Source organism: Venturia canescens, chromosome 1, assembly GCF_019457755.1.
Source record: "Venturia canescens isolate UGA chromosome 1, ASM1945775v1, whole genome shotgun sequence".
In the NCBI taxonomy this organism is placed as follows: domain Eukaryota; kingdom Metazoa; phylum Arthropoda; class Insecta; order Hymenoptera; family Ichneumonidae; genus Venturia; species Venturia canescens.
In genome coordinates this window covers 8484016-8502679 of record NC_057421.1, presented here as the reverse complement: position 1 = coordinate 8502679, position 18664 = coordinate 8484016, and the positions used below count along the sequence as shown (strand labels likewise).

General features: G+C 40.6%; 1 protein-coding gene across 1 annotated transcript; it reads right to left on the bottom strand.

Moving 5' to 3' along the window:
- Window positions 1-1964: 1964 nt before the first annotated feature.
- LOC122418992 (doublesex- and mab-3-related transcription factor A2-like) lies at window positions 1965-10889 on the bottom strand. Its single transcript, XM_043433205.1, has 3 exons — window positions 10080-10889; window positions 2321-2696; window positions 1965-1993 (listed from the first exon to the last, which is right to left on the bottom strand). Exons 1-3 carry the CDS (start codon window positions 10350-10352, stop codon window positions 1965-1967), a joined length of 678 nt encoding a protein of 225 aa, XP_043289140.1. The 5' UTR covers window positions 10353-10889.
- Between the last annotated feature and the right edge of the window lie 7775 nt (window positions 10890-18664).

Below are 18664 nucleotides of genomic sequence, written 5' to 3'. Positions count from 1 at the left end.
AGTTGTCGGAACTATTTGAATTTTGTCAAGGGTCAAAATATTGAATTAATTTTATGTTATAACATAAAATTAATTTTTAATAACATAAATTAATTATACGTCATGAGAATTGAAAGACCAAAATTAAATGAGCTACATCAAAATTCAAGAAATTAATACTGTGGTACGACATCACACACAATAACGATTCCAATATTTATTGACTTTAAATAAAAATTAAACTCTAGGAGCAAACTCATGGAAGCGACATTGAATTGCAACTCACATTTAAATTTACTGAATAAAACAAAAATTTTAATTCCTCAAAACATCTATTATGTCTAGACCGAATTTTAATTCACAATTTTTATTTAGAGCATAATTTTAATGACCTCAAATTTAAATGCGCAAGCAGATGAAAAAATTAATTTTCGTACAGAATTTAAATTCAATCATTTTGCGAATTGAAATAACGTACATAATTTTAAATCTGGAAAATTACTGAACATCAGGTTGAAAAAAAATTCCATAATTAAAATGATGTCAAGACAAATTATTAAATGCGTATAAAGTTTTTCTAATATAATTTAAAGTTATGTGCGTTAGACGAGAAAATTTGTGGATTTTTGTGATGATCGGGTTACGTTTCGAGTCATATCCAAAGTTTCGAACGTTGACCGCAGAGAATGAACTTTGATCGTAGCAGTATCGAAACTTCCAATCCAAAAAAAAGAAAAATAGCGTTTCAGCCTCATGGTTAAGTGCCTCGTGCGATTGAAAATTAACCAAAAAATGTTCCAACCCAATTTATTTCCATTACAAACGAATCCACGAGAAGCTATCAAGCATTGGAGTGAGTGAAAAAATTGAATTCCAAGTTGACAGTGTTCCTCATGAATTTTATTCCCATTCCGTTTATTCTCGTACTCCGAGACGCTTGTCACAAGGAATTAGAAAACATTTGACCGACATTTGAGGAAGAATCGTCTTGTAAAAGCCTCGCTAGATAGCAAACAAGCCCTGACGCATCGAAATGTCAAAAAAATCGAGCTAAATTCCCCATAAGCGAAACGACGGAGAAAACCGAGCGTGTTCCGCCCCATCTTTTGCTGTGTCCCCTGACGTTTTGCTCACGCGCTCGCCATGCACCGTCACACTTTAGCTCAATACAATAATGACTCGAAGCGAGCCTCTTTAGAGAGCCACTTGCGTTGTGTGTTATTCGGTCTCAAGATTGCATGTAAGTTGGTACGAGTGGACGCAGAGCTTGTGTTACCTGCGAACGATTGAACTTTGAAGGAGGTGAGATTATCGTACAATGCGATAGAGAGTACGAGAAGGTACGCGCACACGTAAGCACCGCGAGCCGGCTCGCGTCATTTGTAGTCCATTACGTGGTTTTAAGCACCAGTGTAAACCACACGCACATAGAAGTCTCACCACGAAAGCCCTCGAGCAGCACAAACGTACGTTCCTTTTTCCTCGCTCGTTTTCTCAGCCAAACTCTCTAAACAGCGGCTTCCCTTTTTCATTTCATATTCCACCATAACACAATGAGCTCCATGGCTCTCTTTATGTTATATTCGGAAGGTATAATATTAGGCACTTCCCATAGTTGTCGTATAATGCCAGCTTTACTTGGCAAGAGCTGCCAAAGGAGTAAGCATCAAGCATCAATGTATTATAAGGACCAGGTGTACAATAACAACGTTCAGGCACGTGTTACCACCAATTGACCACTTACCAACTCATGTACCACTGGCACACAATGAAATACTACCCTCTCGATAACCACTGAGCACGCACATTCGGCAATCTTTACAAAACCTTCGTTCGAGACTCGATCCCCGATTGCGAAAGTTGTCAGACAATCGTTCATCTTTTTTGGGGCATTTCGTTCCTTTTTTATATATTTTTTTATTTATACCGGCTCCGAAATTGCGGTTTGGTTGGAAGGATTTTGGAAAACTAGTTTTTCGGGGTCTTTAAGCAGGTTTTTCAAGGTCAGGTTGTTCTGGGAGTAATGCAATTAGTTTATGGAATTCTGTTCACTTGTTCGTGGATTTTTGAAATGAAAAACTGGGAACGATGCAGCTGAGATTTATTATATAAAAGACGGATTTTTTATCGATATCAGTTTCGTTAACGATCGTCTCAGAAGCGGACAGAAAAGACGGTTTCTTTGGCTCCCAGGGGGAAAGTCGAACTTCGCGTTTTGCGAAGTGGCGTTCGGCTTGGACAACAATTTTTTAATGAGTTTTATCACAACGTCCGTGCTCGATGAGTCTCAAGATTCCATGAAGCGAAAAATGATCCTTAAGAAGTAAGAAAATCGACTTACTTGTAACTCTGCTGCCGCTGTCCTTGTTGTCGCCTTTGCTCAATCGATAATCGTCCTGAGGAATCCTTTGAATTTGTTGAAGGAGGCCGGCGCAATCAGGCTGCTGATGCTGCTGTAACTGATTTTGTATTTGCGCGGCCGCTGCGGCCGCAACTGCGGCTGGGATCCCACCCAATTCCGCAGAATTCCCGATCCCGTGGCTCGGGTGTGAAGGCGACGAACTTTCTGCCAAAGCCGGAGCCGTCGCTCCGGACGACGAGGACGAACTCGTCGCCATCACGGGCGTGGTTGTGCAGCTTCCGTTATTGTACTGCAACTGAAGACCCAACTCACGAGCTTCGCTCTCCTCTTGGGCTTGTTGCCGCCTCAACGCAACCTGCAATCATTTATTCGTGGTTTCGAATCTTCCGTGTTCCAAAAATAATATTCTATCGGGAGAAACTGTATTTTTTCAATCTCATTTTTCGATGCACGAACTTTGATAATTTTTACTATTTTCTCTCGATCGCAGTGATTTTGTCGCCGAATTTTCGAACCACATGGCTCCCACGTATGAAAAGGGGGGGCGGGGAATGTGTGATGAATTTTGATCGCGTCGAGCTGCACGAGGAGCCGGAATTTCGGCAGATAAATTGGACTCATTAACGAAGATTGCGAAGCTCTGCTTCCGTTCGGGTTTTCGGAACGTGCGTAATTTTTGGCAAAAAATACTCCGGGACAAAGCAATTCTCTTGGTCCTGATTTTCATTGCTTTTGGAAAAAATGTTAACTTTTTGTTTCAACGGCGAGAACCGAATTTTCGTCTGGAGGGTCGTTTTCATAATTCCGGTCGGTTTTTTAGACTCGACAGTTGAAACATTCGATTGAAAAGAATTAGCCTGCGGATTGGCAAAATATTTGGGCTCGCAGTTTATAAATCGGGCATTGTGCATTTCGAATCGAGTCGTTTCGAACCTGCGTTTAATTTTGAATCTTGACCACGATTCGCGAGTTTTTCTGCACGCGCAGCGAGGTAGATTCTCTTTAAGTTGAACTTCGTACTGCTGGTTGAAAAAATGCCCAAATTTAGTGGTTTTAAAGGTCACGTATTTCGATGTTCTCAGAAGCGAGAAAAATAGTGGCAACGCAATTTTCAGTACGACGATTATCTTATTAATTATTCACGTTTGTGTCTGTACGATATTTATTTGAAAAATGAATTCACTGGTGTAACAGACTTCTTCGGAAAGGGGGCTCAGTAAAGATTTGTATTCGTCAATATGTTTCTGCGAAATAAGCGCCATTCGAGAAAAATGTTTCGAAATATTTTCTCTACCGAGAGCCTTGTGGGGTCCGTCGTTCGACGACACATTTTTATTTCTAGTGTAAATGTTTGAACGACACACATATATGTGACTCAAAACCGGCATAATAATTACTACTTATATGCAGAATGAGACAAGTAAACACAGAAACTCCTTGATTCTTCGTTGGCTCGCCACTTTTGAGTTTCTCTGATGAACCGTTAAGGTGGATCTTGCTCGAAGGATCGTATTTTACGGGTGTCTAAATTCGACCGATTAAAGATACAATTACTTTAAATTAATGTCAGAGTTATTAATTTGTAATAGTAAATAAATTTTTTCAACTTGTCTCATGGCGAATGAAATTACAAGCCAAATTTCATTGGATCAAGAAAAATCAAGAAATTGATCAAGAAAAATGTATTAATAAAAAGACAGAAGGCTGTGACAAACCAAGACGAAACAAAATGCAGAAATAAACAAATGTGAGGTTACACGTGTGCTCTTTACCAATTTCGTTCAATCTTTAAGGTAATATATCTTTATTACTAGTAAGACAATCGTCTCGAAATTTTTCCTAAACCTGCATTATGTACTTCATTCTCATTGTACGTTTTTTAATAAATTTTGTAAGAAGCGTTCATTCGTTATATGGAAAGATACACGATTTTTTACGCATAGTCCCTAAAACAATGTGTATTTTATTTTTCTTCGCATATTTAAATACGTTTATCGTAATAACCAATGAGGCGAACCCTTTAAAATTTGATACGCGTGTCAGTCGACTTCCGATTTAAACTCTATGTAAATTTCAAGACTTTGAACTACCTTAATTGTGCGAGTTATTGAACGATGAAGCAAAAGAGAATTGAGCATGGAAATTGTAGTGATTAGAAAGCGTTTAATTATAGGATGAAGTTACTGAAACGATGGGAAGTGAACGTTATTTGACACTTTTCTGAACACCAAAATCTGCGGCGACATCGTCAGCTTTTTGGAGTTTTGTCAAAAACTCTGCGAAAAACTCAGCTGAGCCGACGGCATTGGAAATGCGAGTTTCCCCTGAACGACGATCCGATTAACGCGAAAAAAATCATTGGAGCGATCGCGAGTGAGATTCGAACGAGGGAGTTGTTTCGATCGAGAATTAAAGTACCCGGAAGAAGTAATTTCGAAGAATTTAAAACAGCCCCACATAATTGAAGTTGTTGAAAGTTCGGGTGTCGAATTTACCGATTCCAAGAATGAAAAAGCCCGGTGAATGGACTTTGAGTTTAAAAAAAAAATAATGAAAAGTCGCTGTTGCCATTTGGATTGGAGGATTGGCAGATGAATGAAGCGAGGTTTCAGGTTCCACTCCAAATTCGGTAGAGCCCCTTATAAACGTTTTTTCTCCCAAATTATAGACAGCCAACACAAAAAGACTTTCGTTAATGCAAGAATAACGCATTTCAGACCCCAATTACTCGAAGCCCATTGATATTATAGCAGCAAAACGATTCGTAGGTAAAACGTTAGGAAGGAGAACTTCTTCGCTTCGAGCTCTAATCTCTAAAGGATATTACTGCGTGCGATACATTACACCAGTTGAAGAAAAGAAGGGACTAGAATAGGAGAAAAATAGAGGGTCGCTTCACAAGTGGCAAGCAGGTGAACGAAAAAGTATATAAGGTTTCGTGACGAAAAATCTTCTCGATTACACTCTGCTCTCTCATATGGGATCTCCTTCGTGCGTCCTTCGAAGGGATGCTGCGAAGGTATCAAAGACTCGCTTCGAGTATATTATAGAAATGTGAAACGATAGGTTTGCTCTTCACCTTGTACACACTCACGTTTAAGTTTCTCCGCTTCTAACTTATCCCTCTTCGGGACAATATATTTATCGATTTAAAAGAAACTAGAAAATTACACCGGCGTGGATTTTTATTGTTATAGACTGAAAATAGTTAATAGTTGAGACAACTTTTGTGGAATTTGTCAAATTTAACATTCTGTGCTGAATATTTAGTTCATTAAATGCAAAGAATTAGGGGAACTTGGGGTGATTGTGACCACCTGAGGGGAATTTATTAAGGGCTTATATACACTTGCATTCGTGTCTGATGTAGGTCTGTGAAGGCTTGTTAATTTTTTATTTTATGACGTTTCTCAGTCCCGCCAAATTCGCCAAAATTCCTAATTTTTTTCTTCGTATTTCTTAGTTTCGAAATTTCAATATTTTCGATTTTTCAATGAGAGTTTTTAAAAGCAATTTCTGTAAAAATATTTCTTCGATGTCTGCTATGTGAAAGACCATGGTGAGATTTTTTCGTGTCGTTATTTGAGACTGTTTCGATATATTTGAATACTACGAAATTTCGAAAGGTCCAAAACTGTTATTTGGTGGCGAATGCTGAGCAAAAGTCTCACACGCAAAACCTGACGACAATCGGTTCTATTTCGGCCATAAACCTCAACAGGAGTTATGCCGTCGGCTCTTAATCCTTTGATCACGGAAGAGAGACTCAATTTTAAGCACGTACGTCGGTGTTGATCCGTCATCGGTGGTCGTGCTGTGGAATTTTCTTTTCTCATTACTCTACTTGAGCAATGATAAGTCAAAAATTCGAAACAACATTTGCAACAAATGTTCTGAAACGGCATTGAACAAAGCGTGACTTTCGAAACGTTTTCTACCAAATTCAAATGAACTTATGTGTACAATAAAAAGAATCTTTTGTGCATTGATTCCATTGCTCATCTGTAGCATCAATAATCCCTGAATTTAAGGTTTCTGAGGAATGAACAAATTCAAGAAGCAAAATTACACGAAGAAAATTTAATTTGAAAAATTACCGTGAGCAACGAAAGTGCGGTGACGAACTGCAACTCGTGACATTATTGTGTGAAAAAAATTGAATTCTCCTATAAATTAAATAATATTTATTGTTCAAAGTAAGAACTTTTACTAGAGTGTTCGGTCACTTTTGATGTCCTACACGAAGAAAACGCATTCGTTTTTTATAGTGAGGAATATATTATTTTTCAAGAATTTTCAAATTATTTAGCCACCGATTACAAGCAGCATAACATTTTTTCAATTTTGCTATTTTTCGTCCCTTGAATTCTAAACAGCTTTGTGTGCATAGCAAAAAGTGATGCACGTCAGAACTATATTTCGTTTCGTTTTCGAGGGTTTTATTCATCGTGTCAGACTAGCATTTACTAATAAGTGGAAACCTATTGTAAATCACAAATTTTCACTGTCAGCATAGTAAATTCTATGATAAATACACGAATTTACACCGAATACGTGTGACATTTTGCCATACGAATAGTTTTTTTTCAGGCTTGCCCGAGCATGCTTTACAATATAAACATTTGAAGCGACTGAAAACATTTTTTACTATGCTTAAAGAGAAAAAGACTGTTGAGTCTTTCGAATAAAAGGTCTTTTTACTATGGTGGATAAAACAATTGTTACTACTGCTCTTCGAATAAATGCTGCAATCCAGTGCGTATATATTGTCCCCGAGATACTATATTCCTAGTTCTTTCCTTTACAATTTTTAGCCCCGTTTTCTCCGTGTATCTGCAATATTTACTGTAATAAAACTGAAAATTCGGTGAAATTTTTTAAATTTTACAGTGCCTTACAGGAATTAATACTTTTCGTAAACTTGTCCTTGCAGTCAAATATATGACGGTAAATTTTACAGTGAATTTCACGCTAAATATTACCACTTAATTCTCTCCGTGCACCGTGTCCAGGGAAAATTACATTGCCCAGGAAAAAGCGTCCAGAGTGAGAGCAGCGCAAATTCATTTTGACCCGACAAACTCCGGTGACTCAATTTTTTAATACAACAATTATAAAGTGTAACATGAAACTGCATTATTTTTTTATAAGAATTCAAACGTCATATACGATGATTATTCGTTGACGGATTACCGCCACTGAATTATCCCGCGGAAAAATCAATCATTGCCTGGGATCAAAAGTATTACGTTGAGTGTATAAAGTATCGAATTATATCCACTTTATACAGTAAAAGCAGCACTTGTTTTGTTTGTCGACTGGAACGTTTAAGACTTGGCGTTTGTGTACACAGACTTGTCTGTGTGTGTCGGTCGAAAGGTATGTTTTCTAAGCCATTATCGTGTTGCTACAGAGCCGGAGGCGAACAGCCTTAAAGAGCTATGTTAAAAGGGAAGCCCTTCCGTAGGGGCTTAGTAGCGTTGTTTCAATACGTAAAGTGCTTTTTTGTGGCTCCATCTCTTCATGAAAATTAATGAGCGCAACTACAATTTTTTCTTGCTCTATCGATTGCATTTTATTGTTGCAAAAAAACTATTCCGATTTTAATTGTAATTGAATTTGTATAGTTTGATTAATTTCAAAATACATTGATCACGAAACAGTTGAAAAAATTTGAGAAAGAGTTTCTTCCTACTTTTCAAAATAAGTTTGAAAAGCTTCGTTTATTTCTCACTCTAAAAGAAATGTACTTTGATTATTCGCAATTTTAAAATGAAACAATATTTTTCGTAGGCAAAACAGCGTACCCGGTCAAAAACGTTGCGAAATATTTTTATCCAGTGCAATTTCGTTTCAATACATCTTGACGTCTTCTTCCAAGGAGCAGTCAAGGTACATTGGATAAAGCTGCATATACAAAAAAAAAAGAAGAAACGAGAAGGAATTTTGAAGAGACCAAAAGTTGGAAAAAGTTTTGAAAGAACTCCTTTTTTTTAATACTTGAAAAAAATATTAAAAAATAGAAATATTGAAAAAACAAATCCTCAATTTTTTGAAGTACCCCGGTTTGGTCCAGTAGAACCCCGTTTGCTCCGGTCTCGCTTCAATAATTTAGATGACACTGAAGTTTGCAACGTTGGAGCCTATAACGAAATGATCTAAAAACGAGCTCTCAAATAATTCCAGTTAGTCTTCAACATTGTTTCCTGTCGAATTTGAAATTTGTAGTTTTTCAACCTACTCCAATGATTCGTGAAATAAGTAACTGGTCAAAATATTTTTTTCGTTCACTTCGTTGAACTCTAACGTTGCAAACTTCAGCGTCGTTAATCTAGAGAATCGAATGCCTTCGTTTCCCCTCGTTCAGGATTTTGGATAATATTTTTAATCCTGTTTCCATTCGAATGTGCGTTTGGAAACTTGAGATTTGTCCACAGGAGACGGAATGAAAAATAATGTTTTGTAAATACTTTTAAAACGAAATTTCACCGTCGACACGATGATACAATATTGACCTCCGTCTACAACACATTGTTGATGACTTTTTCAGCCTTTTGGAAATTGCATATGGGATTGGTAGTCCCATCAGGGCTCAGATCTGACTCTCGTAATTCCGTCGGTGGGTTATACAGTTTAAAACGCATGCGCCGAGTGTCTGTCTCGCAGCTCATAATAATCCGACCATCAACCGACGCAGTAGTATATAGCAATTTATAGTGCACTATAGAAAGCGTGGAGTTGACATTTGTCACTTTTCAATCACGAATAAAAAAGTGACAGTTGTGTATCGTCGATGGTCGTGGACGTCCACCCTAAATTGTCATTTTTACGACCACGAACGACATAAAAGTCGGCATATTGGTCCTGATTATTGTTTTGTATTGGGCAAATGTATAGTTATCAAAATCGATTTAAAACTGATAGTCTTTCTCAAATTTAAGTTGGTCTTCTTTCAACAATTATTGAAAAACCCCATGCACGATGTCGTAATAACGTTTTTGAGCAAATTTCAAGACTTTTGTTTAAATAAAATGATCATTTTTGTAAATCCACTCTGCTCCCATATTTTCACATTCAACTTGTTCGAATAAGTCTTGAAAAATGTTTATCGAAAGCTGATAACAGGATTGAAGCTATACCCAGGGATTCGAGACTATGGGAAGGTAAGAATTAGATAAAAAACGATTGTCGTGAGTGATTAATAAAAAATGTGCACTGGAAACGTGACTCGAAGAGCGAGGTCAAGCGTAATCTGAATCCCAATCACAGTACATTTTCTACGTATCCTGCACCATGAAATAAAAATGTTTCCACGACGTTGAAGTTTGCAACGTTGGACTCCAACGAAACGATATGTAAAAAAAACTGTCGAATAATTCCAGCAAATCTCCGATTTTCTTGGCTGCCGAATTTGCAATTCGTTATTTTTCAAGCCTCATAAATGATTCGTTTAAATAAAAAAATCAACGAAAAATCTTGAATTCGTCCATTTCGTCGGACTCCACGATGCAAACTTCAGCGTCGTACGTTTCCGCATTTTTCAAGAGCTTTTGGGAAAGGCGAGTGCATGAATCTTGAAGCATCCTTGAACGAGTTCCGTCGGCACGTCATCGATGTTTTCGCGACCGTCTACTTTGACATTTCAAATAAAATTCTAGTGTTAACTCATTCTAAAGACGCGTCCGCAAGCTTGTCCCACGCCAAATTCAGAGTAAACGAAAAGTGCAGGAAAACTGACCTGAGCAGCCATGACTCGTTGTCTTTCGGCTATCAAAGTGCATTTGGCACAAACGCAATCGCGCCACCGGCAATATCGTTTATGTCCTTTAAGGGCCGAAACAACACCGTGATTCCGACACCTCGCACACTTGGGTGTTCTTTGATAACGTTCGGCACTAGCACGGAGGAAGAAAGCTGCGGGTAGCACGTGATGCTGTTGTTGCTGTTGCTGATGTTGTTGCATCAGTTGTCCAACGTCGACACCGATGCCGACACCCCGTGGCAACGACATTCCTCTCGAATCACTCACACAACACGAATCTGATCGGAATGAAATAATTCCAATAAGTTAATTAACGGGAGAATCGCCGGTTCAGCGGTGTCATCGGTTCGCTCTCAGAGCTGCATTTTTTGGAGCTTTTCATATCGAGCCGCTTCAGCTCCTCGTTTCCGCAATTGCTGGTGCCTCATGCCGGATAATTTTTCCACGAGTCGTTCCCTTCTCGAGATTCGAAATTCGAAGGAATTGCGCGTACCACTGGAACACACTCGGGAGAATCGTAAGAGCGGTAGATTCCCGTCACATTGAGGCTCGCGGACAGAATCCGTGCAACCGTTCTTAGTCGATGAAGGAGCTGGCACACGAATCACGATCCCGTAAGCTTGCCATCACTTTCAACACGAATACATCGAGCGTCGAATAGTCTCCTGTGCTTTGAAAACGTCCTCGATGATCTCATGTTGAAGAAAACTATTGATTTTTATCAGAAAAGGTTTGCGCGGGCGAGGAAATTTCTCGACTCACAAAAAGCGATTTCTCGCCACACACGAGCTCCGCTCCAGTTGCACGCTTTCTACCACGCGAAACTCCGTGTTTACATTCCTCATTCGACGAGGGATAGAGCGTGGTTGTAAAGCAAATTCAAGATGGACGAGGAAACTCCGTGTCGTGAAAGGGCCGAAGGTAAAACATGGCGTTCTCAAGAGATTTGAATACAATGTTTCGCGAAGTAACGGGCTGTTGAAACTGTTTTTCTTTGGCGTCCCTCCTTCGCCACGTATTCCTGTACGACGGGATTCGAACGGCAAAGGGCCACGTGCGCGCGCGTCAACGATACAACGGATCATACGGGGCCGATGTGATGTCTCCAGTTTCATTCGTCCTCGTGCTAACCAACCGGCGACGTTGGAGGAGGAGCCACGTTGAAAGGTTTGTTGCAGCTGTCGAACATCAGCACTGTTGCTATTCGAGCTTAGAAACCGCCTGGCCGTATCGACTGACCGTGGATTCTAGAGGCCGCGAGTACGCACGGATCCAAAAGTTTCTCATTCCTAAAAACATTCTCGCGAGCCGCAGGCTGATCACTGATCGTCGCTGCTTGTAACGACCGCATTCGCATTCTCCGGGCTCTCGATTCACTTCGGCAGCAACCGATCGATCACGGCAATGCGGAAGTTACTGAAATGCGAACTCGTCCTCGGAGCACTTTGCGGAGACTCGTTTTTTCTCGAGAGGCATTTCCCAAACGTTTTCCAAACTTTTATGACCATCGAAGCTCACGCTTCGTTAGTTTTAGCACTAATGAGAGCCTCGTTCCTGAGATTATTTCTCCGTTGGCTCGCACGCGACACCGAATCAATATTTCTGCCCTCGACTTTGAGTCGTTGCCCCCGCAACACTTTGCACCGAGTCGAACCAGCACGGGCTCTTGGGACTGTCAATTTATTCGCAGATTTTTGGCAGCAACCCGAAGCACAGGAGCTGATGCTGGCGAGTGGGTTAAAAAATGGAGCAAACTGGACGCGGGACGTTGATCCTGGAGGTGGGAGACGTGAGTGGTCACGGTCTTAATGCTGGCGGAAGTGCGTCGAAATTTTTTGACAGCTTATTGCGACGTCACCGAGCGGTTACGGAAGAGCCTCGAAGAGGATTCGGCCAACAAACTTTTGGCTGGCGAACTGGGTAACGGTCGCGTTTTGTACTCGAGTCGATGGAACTCACATTTTACCGTGGAATATTTGAAACTGCTTAAAAAGATAACGAGCTCGGTTAAATAGCACGAGCCCAACGCGAATTAAAGGATTTAAGCTATCGATCGTGGAGTCGAAAACACTCGAGCGCACTCCCACAACGCACGGAGGTTGTGTGAAACGAGGAAGATTGTAATAGTCATATAATATTGGTACACGTCGATACGTGGGGTACAGTATCAACGGGCGTATATTTCTCGCCGGGAAGTTTCATTCGCTGGGCTTGGAGCCAACCGGGCTCTAGAGCAGCAGCGATTGGTGATCCGCTTGTGTCCGAAGGCGCAGCCACGCGCACGCAGCATTTGTCACTGTTGCCACTCATCGACGAGAACGAGCTTTGAAGAAGTGGGATACGCTCCTCGCGGGGGCGAGGAATGAAGGGGGTGAGATAGGGGAAAACGGAGAGTTCGAGAGCCAATGGGAACGCGCCGTTTCGGACGACATTGCGAAGGACATTGGAATGAAAAATAAGGACAAAGTGCCATCTCGACTTTTCGGGGTGTGGAACGAAGCTCGGAACGTCAGCATGCGAGAATGGAGAAGGAAACGAGCGCGAAAACGGGCGTGGAGAAAAATGTTTCTCTTTTAGGGAAAAATGCTCGAGCGATATCGTGGAAAGCGGAATGCCAAAAATGCGAGTCGCGAGCAGGCCGGTCGTCGCTCCAAAGTCAATTTTATGCAGGCAGTTTCATACTGAATTTAACAGCAAGAAAATCCTTGCTGCGAGCTTTGGTTAACTTTTGAAACTTATGAGAACCTAATGCGAGTCGACCGATCTTCGAAGGACCCCGGAATATAATCGAGCTGCGATCGCTCCTTCAAGGGAACCGGAAGTACGGCAGAGTCCCGCGAATTCATGCTGCAAAACATTTTTGGCTCTCAGAACTTTGCGACGTAACTACTTCGTGCACCGCACTTCTACGAAGCTCCTTCGATTGTAGAATTGTTTTAATTCAAGCAATATAATCGATGGAAAAACTGTGGCAGAGGTCATTGGAATGTGGAGATAAAAGTTACAGGTACTTCTATTTTTAACAGTTTACTCAATTTTTTCCAAGCAAAGTTCGAATGTCAAGTTGAATTTTCACGGTTTGCATGAAAATTACAACTGCACGAAGGGAATTGAACGGTAATATTTAGCGTGAAATTCACTGTAAAATTTTAAATATTTTGCGGAATTTTCATTTTTACAACAGTAATAAATATTGCAGATAGGACGTCAGAATTTAAAATACTCTGGTAAAAGTTTCTACTTTGAACAATAAATATTAGTTCATTTACAGTAAAATTCAATTTTTTTCCCATAACGATACCATGACTATCGTTACTCACGGTAATTTTTCAAATTTAATTCTCTCCGTGTGTACGAGTGTTCAGGCAAGGAAATTAAATGAGAATTGCAACTCGGGAAAACTTGGCGTCTGTACGCGAATAGTCGTTTTCCCAGATTGGTTAAAAAAACCTTTTTTTGAAGGAAAAATCTGAAAAATATTGAGCGACTATATTTTATAAGCCTCCCCTTTATAAGAATTTAAGCGAAAACTCATTTTTCACGAAGTTACAAAGTTGGCTGAGATGCGGATGATCGTAAAAAATATATCACGCAAACGTATTATTGATTCGACAAAATAATGTGCGATTTTAATAATCCTGGCCAAAAGATGCAGCGATGAGAAATTTCTCTCGAGGCTAAAAGTAAATTTGCCTGAAATATACTGCTCACGAATAGAGTAACGATAAATAACGATAGCAATATTGAAATTGGTGGGCATGGACGAAAGGGAGGGAGAGCAGAGACGAGAAAGAAGGCAGCTCTGGCTGTGGACTCCAGAAATGAAAGTTGGGGGTAGCTGCAGTTGATTACGAACGAGAAAGTGCTTATTGTGAGTGGTAGAGGAAGCGGAGAGAACACAATACAATGCCATTGAAAAGTGCGACTGCACACTAGCACAAAATAGAACACAGTGTTCGTAATAGTGAATTTAGTAGTGGGATGCGTTACGAGGGGAGGAAATGAAGGATTCGAGGGGTATACCACGCCCTTCCAACGGGATGACGCTTCCCATTGGAGAACCGAGGAGTTTCATCCTTTACCGGGTTGTTGAGCAATGAGAAATGGTGGACTGGGCACGAAGTTGAATTTGTAGTTAAAAATGGAGAGATTTTTGAGAGAGAGAGAGAGAGCTTGTTAAAAAAAATGGTGAAACGTGACGCAAAGTGGCACATTGATTGGAAACTGATGCTGAATTGCAGCCGCTACTGCCTATCATTTTTTCATTGATACGAAAAAATAAAAAATAAAATAAAATAAAAATCACAACGCAAGTTCACAACGACACGCAACAGCTTTGGTTATTGCTGACACACCGATCCTCACCACTTTAAATTCCAATTGCGGACGACCAAGCGGGATTTCAATTCGCGTGGACCACTTTAAATTCCAATAACAAACGCGATTCGTGTACATAAAATTCGCTGCATTCTTTTATTCCCGAAAAGCTCAACTGGTATTACATCATGTCCAACAAGGCTCGTACACAAAAGCTCTCGTCAGCAAGGACGTGTGAAATATCACTGCCAATCCCCTTTGCATCTTGTATCTCGAGATAATTGAATTTTAGTCATTGTCGTGGAAGTCATGGGAACGGGAATTCAACGAGGAATTTCTAAGATTTTTGTACTTCATCCCATTCAGGTCATGGCCTTATTTATAAACATTTTTCCTTCGCCATTAAAAATGTTGAGGAATTCAATAGCCATTTTTAATCTTAGCTTGGATCTTTTGAATTGCGATCAAGACACAGATTTTTTTTTTACTGAAATCGGCTCAAGGAAGTTCACGCGAATCTAATGGGAATCGAAATTCCAACTTTAATAGTCGAAATTTGGAAATATGCTATAAATATACAGCGTGCATCTATTCTCGAAATTTTTATACGATCTACCGTCCAGTTGTCGAGAAAACAATTAACGAAAATCACATTTTTTAAGGGCTATACACAGGCTCTTGTGGCGGACACACTTCCTGTGCGAATATTTGAATTTCATGAAATAGAATCCTCCCAACTTTAAAGAGCCAAAAACAAGAACCAGAAAATGTAATGTTTTTAGAAATCAATGATGTCTTAAGAAAGCCTTGTTACCGGTGAAAATCACTTGGGAATGGAAAAAGAAAAACACTTATTTGAGGCTGATTTAAAATGTAGATATGCATACGCATATAAGTAGAAAATGGCTGTTGTCACATTTTGTTCGACAATTTTACTACGAAAAAATGTATGAATCTCAACAAATAAGTTAGACCTAATTTTAATAATTGCGAGAATAAATTTTCGTCGTTTCTTTGACCATGAAAAGAGCCAAAAGTTCAGTGGCTTTTTTGAATCACAAGTTCAACTCACTTTTCTCGTATCAGTAGAAATATACTCATTCAAATAATTAAGAAAAACTTGAAGATTTTTTGGCTGTGCTATCATTTTGAAATGTCGGAGGATTCTGTACGAACTTCTCTCCAAAAATTGAGTATAAAAAAAATCATTTTCCGACATTGTTTTCGAAAGAGAAATAGTTCTGAAACGAATGGATTCAACGATTATTCAAAGCTGAATAAATAATTTTCAGACCAAAAAAAGCTCCTTGTCGTTGAGATAAAAAGTTTGATCATTCGACTTATTGGTCCAAAATGGCATGAGATGGAAAAATAGATCAAATGCAAGGTTGATTCGAGACGCGGATCCCTCACATTAATCCTCGTCCACCCCTGCACAGCTCCTGGAAACTCAGACTTGAGACAAATCTCGTGTTTTCAGTAAACTGTCCCGTCCGAGGGTTTCGTTCAAAAAGGGGTTGCGCCAATTTCGTTTCAATTCAATTCACCCAAGCGACCCTTGAGTATGTTAATTTCCGTCGAATATATATATATCCTGGTGGTTTTAGTGAATTGTTCTACGCCAAAAGTCCGATCGGTAAAAGGGCATGTGCGCTGTATATAAATTAGCGGCATGTCCTTCCCAGACTTTTGGAATTCGATGTATGTATCAGTTCGTCCTCTCTCGAGCTTAAAGCTTTTGTCCGTTAGCACCTTAAGTTCGTCCGTTTACGTGGGAAGGCGCATGCCCACGCTCGCGCTATCTCTCTCGCACAGCTCAGTTACGCGGCAGCGGTCGAGTCAGCAGCGTATGGTATATAGCGTGTCATAATTCTCGACAGAGCCGCGTGGAACTGACAGCTGTCACTTTTTCATGAAAATAAAAAAGTTACAAGGCTCCTTCGTCGATATTCGTCTGCGTTATCACCCTCGAATTCCATTATTCCTATCGAGAACGATTAAATCTTGTTAACTCTCTTCGCATGCATAATTCGGTCGCACTTTTGCAAAGGGCTGCCGCAGCTTATACGGTGAGTTTGAGAGGTTTGCTTTCCAAGAGATTTCTGTGGATTAAGAATCCATCGAACCAAACACTTTTCAAAATTTATCGTTGGCATTGGCTTCTCTTTGCATCGATCCGAAGGGCTCCGATGAAACCTGCAACATTAAAAAAGCTGTTTTAGAAGTTTTTTCAACTCTTTCATTTGTTTCGTCCCAATTTCAAGTAAATGAGCGCGTCTTTGAGGATGACGATGAAACAGTTTTTTTGTCCCCAATTTCTGGGGACAAAAAATCTTCACGATTGCATCAACCAAATTCGATTTTAGAAAAAATGTTTTCTTCCCACCTGATTATTGAAGGGAGCGGGTACCGCTTGAAAAAAACCGGTCCTCCCTGCAACCGGATCTGCTCGCTAACATTTGAATCTCGACGCGAAGTCTCATTGAAATTTTTCAACTCGCAGAATCAAGCGATCGACCGCTTGGTCCAAAATCCCACGAAAATTAACCGGAGAAAGAAAGAGCCGCGCGTTGAGAGTGAAACAAAAATATTTTCATCCTAAAACTCTGTTAATTATCGGTATTCGTCGGTAATCGATGCGTAATGTTGTCACGCAGCATCTTTTGATACAAGGCTCATAATCAAAGCGAAGTGTTTTGAGAAACGAAGCCACGAGAGCATAAACTTTACTCGGGGTTTCTTCTTTTCACATTTATACCCTTACCGCGCCGCCCACCCCTTTATATGCTAAGAAAGAAGTACAAGAGGGTTGATGAACACCTACGAGCGCATTATAAAGCATATGAAAAAAGGAAAGGTACTGTCTTCGTTGCTATTGAAATAGGCGTATGTATTTATGAATATCCATGCTTGATATGCTTCGAGACATACCATATGAACAAAAGGTATATGAAAATCTACATGGACGAGAATTATACAGAAATAAAGGTCTGGAGAACGAACACATTATCCTTTTATACTTAAAAAAAGGGAATAAAAAGCGTTTTATATAAACGATCGCACAATACCTGCGGGCGACCAGTCTCAATCCGATGCTCAGACGTTTCTTCTACTGGTGCTGTCGACCCTTTTACCCCTAGTGTTTTGTTTCGTCCCAACTGTTGAAAGCCCCGCGCCCCGCGAGCGCACGCTCTTCTCATCCAATTCCCCGGCTCTCTTTCCCCGTCGTTCCGTCTCTCTCCGTCTTTTGCTTCGACCGCTTTTAGCCCTCGCTCCAAGTGCTCCATTTTTTATTTTCTTTGTTTCACTCTCTCTCTGTCTCTGGGTTTCAGTTCCCCTTGGCTGTTTCACGCTCGCTTTAGCACCAGCAATACTTTTTCACTTTTTCCTTCTTTTTACGGTTTCCTAGCAGAGAACACGAGCCTTCGCTTTTACGCTTTATACTTTTATGTTTTGTGTGTTGTTAAACTGTGGATACCCTGCAATGGTACAAGGGAGCTACCGCCAACGCCATCCCACGGCTTTTCGTCGCCTCAGCGACGAGTAGAATGGACAAGGGCGGCCGTTATTGCGACCACCAACGTCACCCCTGCCCATAAACGTTCATATTACTGTAAATTATAGGCCCTTCCAAAATAACTCGCTCCCTTCCGGCTCCGATCGTCCAGCGTAACGGTCATCGCTGACCAGACAACTGAACAAAAATCCTCCACGTCGTTTGCCCTCTTCCCGCTGTCTTTTCCTGCCGAAAAACTTGACCGACGATCCCGTCATCGCGATGAGCCAATAACAGCCTGGCCAAACCTCCCAGCATCGTGGACCACTCGCGAGTCACAAATTGTCAGAAATTCCAAACAACATTCAATACAAACCCGATCCGAAATGCCCTCCGGTGCAAGCACTCGTAATTACAGATTTTTGTAAGTCCTGTATGTACTAAAGCATCGCCGGGGCCAGGCTTCTTTGAATTGTACAGTTCAGACACAACGAGATTTCAATGGGAGGCCATTGTTCGCCTGCTATTTTATAGAGATCTAATGTACAGATGTTATTTGCTGCCGCGCGCGCGCGCGCGCCCGCGCGACCGCAATGAGAATGGAATAAAGACACGGTATTGTGCATTATTGTAGTATAATGCTACCTATACGGTTTCGAGCTCGTATCTCTTTTGTCTCTCACGCATTTTCGATCGTTATCCGCGCCCGCTATCTCCGTCTCGCTGTGGGAGCACGTACGTATCGATA

Excerpts from the sequence above, each read along its gene's own strand:
- LOC122418992 (XM_043433205.1), bottom strand. The coding sequence starts at position 10,352 with ATGTCGTTGCCACGGGGTGTCGGCATCGGTGTCGACGTTGGACAACTG. Across the intron at positions 2,697-10,079 it reads AACGAGTCATGGCTGCTCAG|GTTGCGTTGAGGCGGCAACA; the intron begins GTCAGTTTTCCT and ends AAATGATTGCAG. Across the intron at positions 1,994-2,320 it reads CAGCGGCAGCAGAGTTACAA|AACAACCTGACCTTGAAAAA; the intron begins GTAAGTCGATTT and ends CATTACTCCCAG.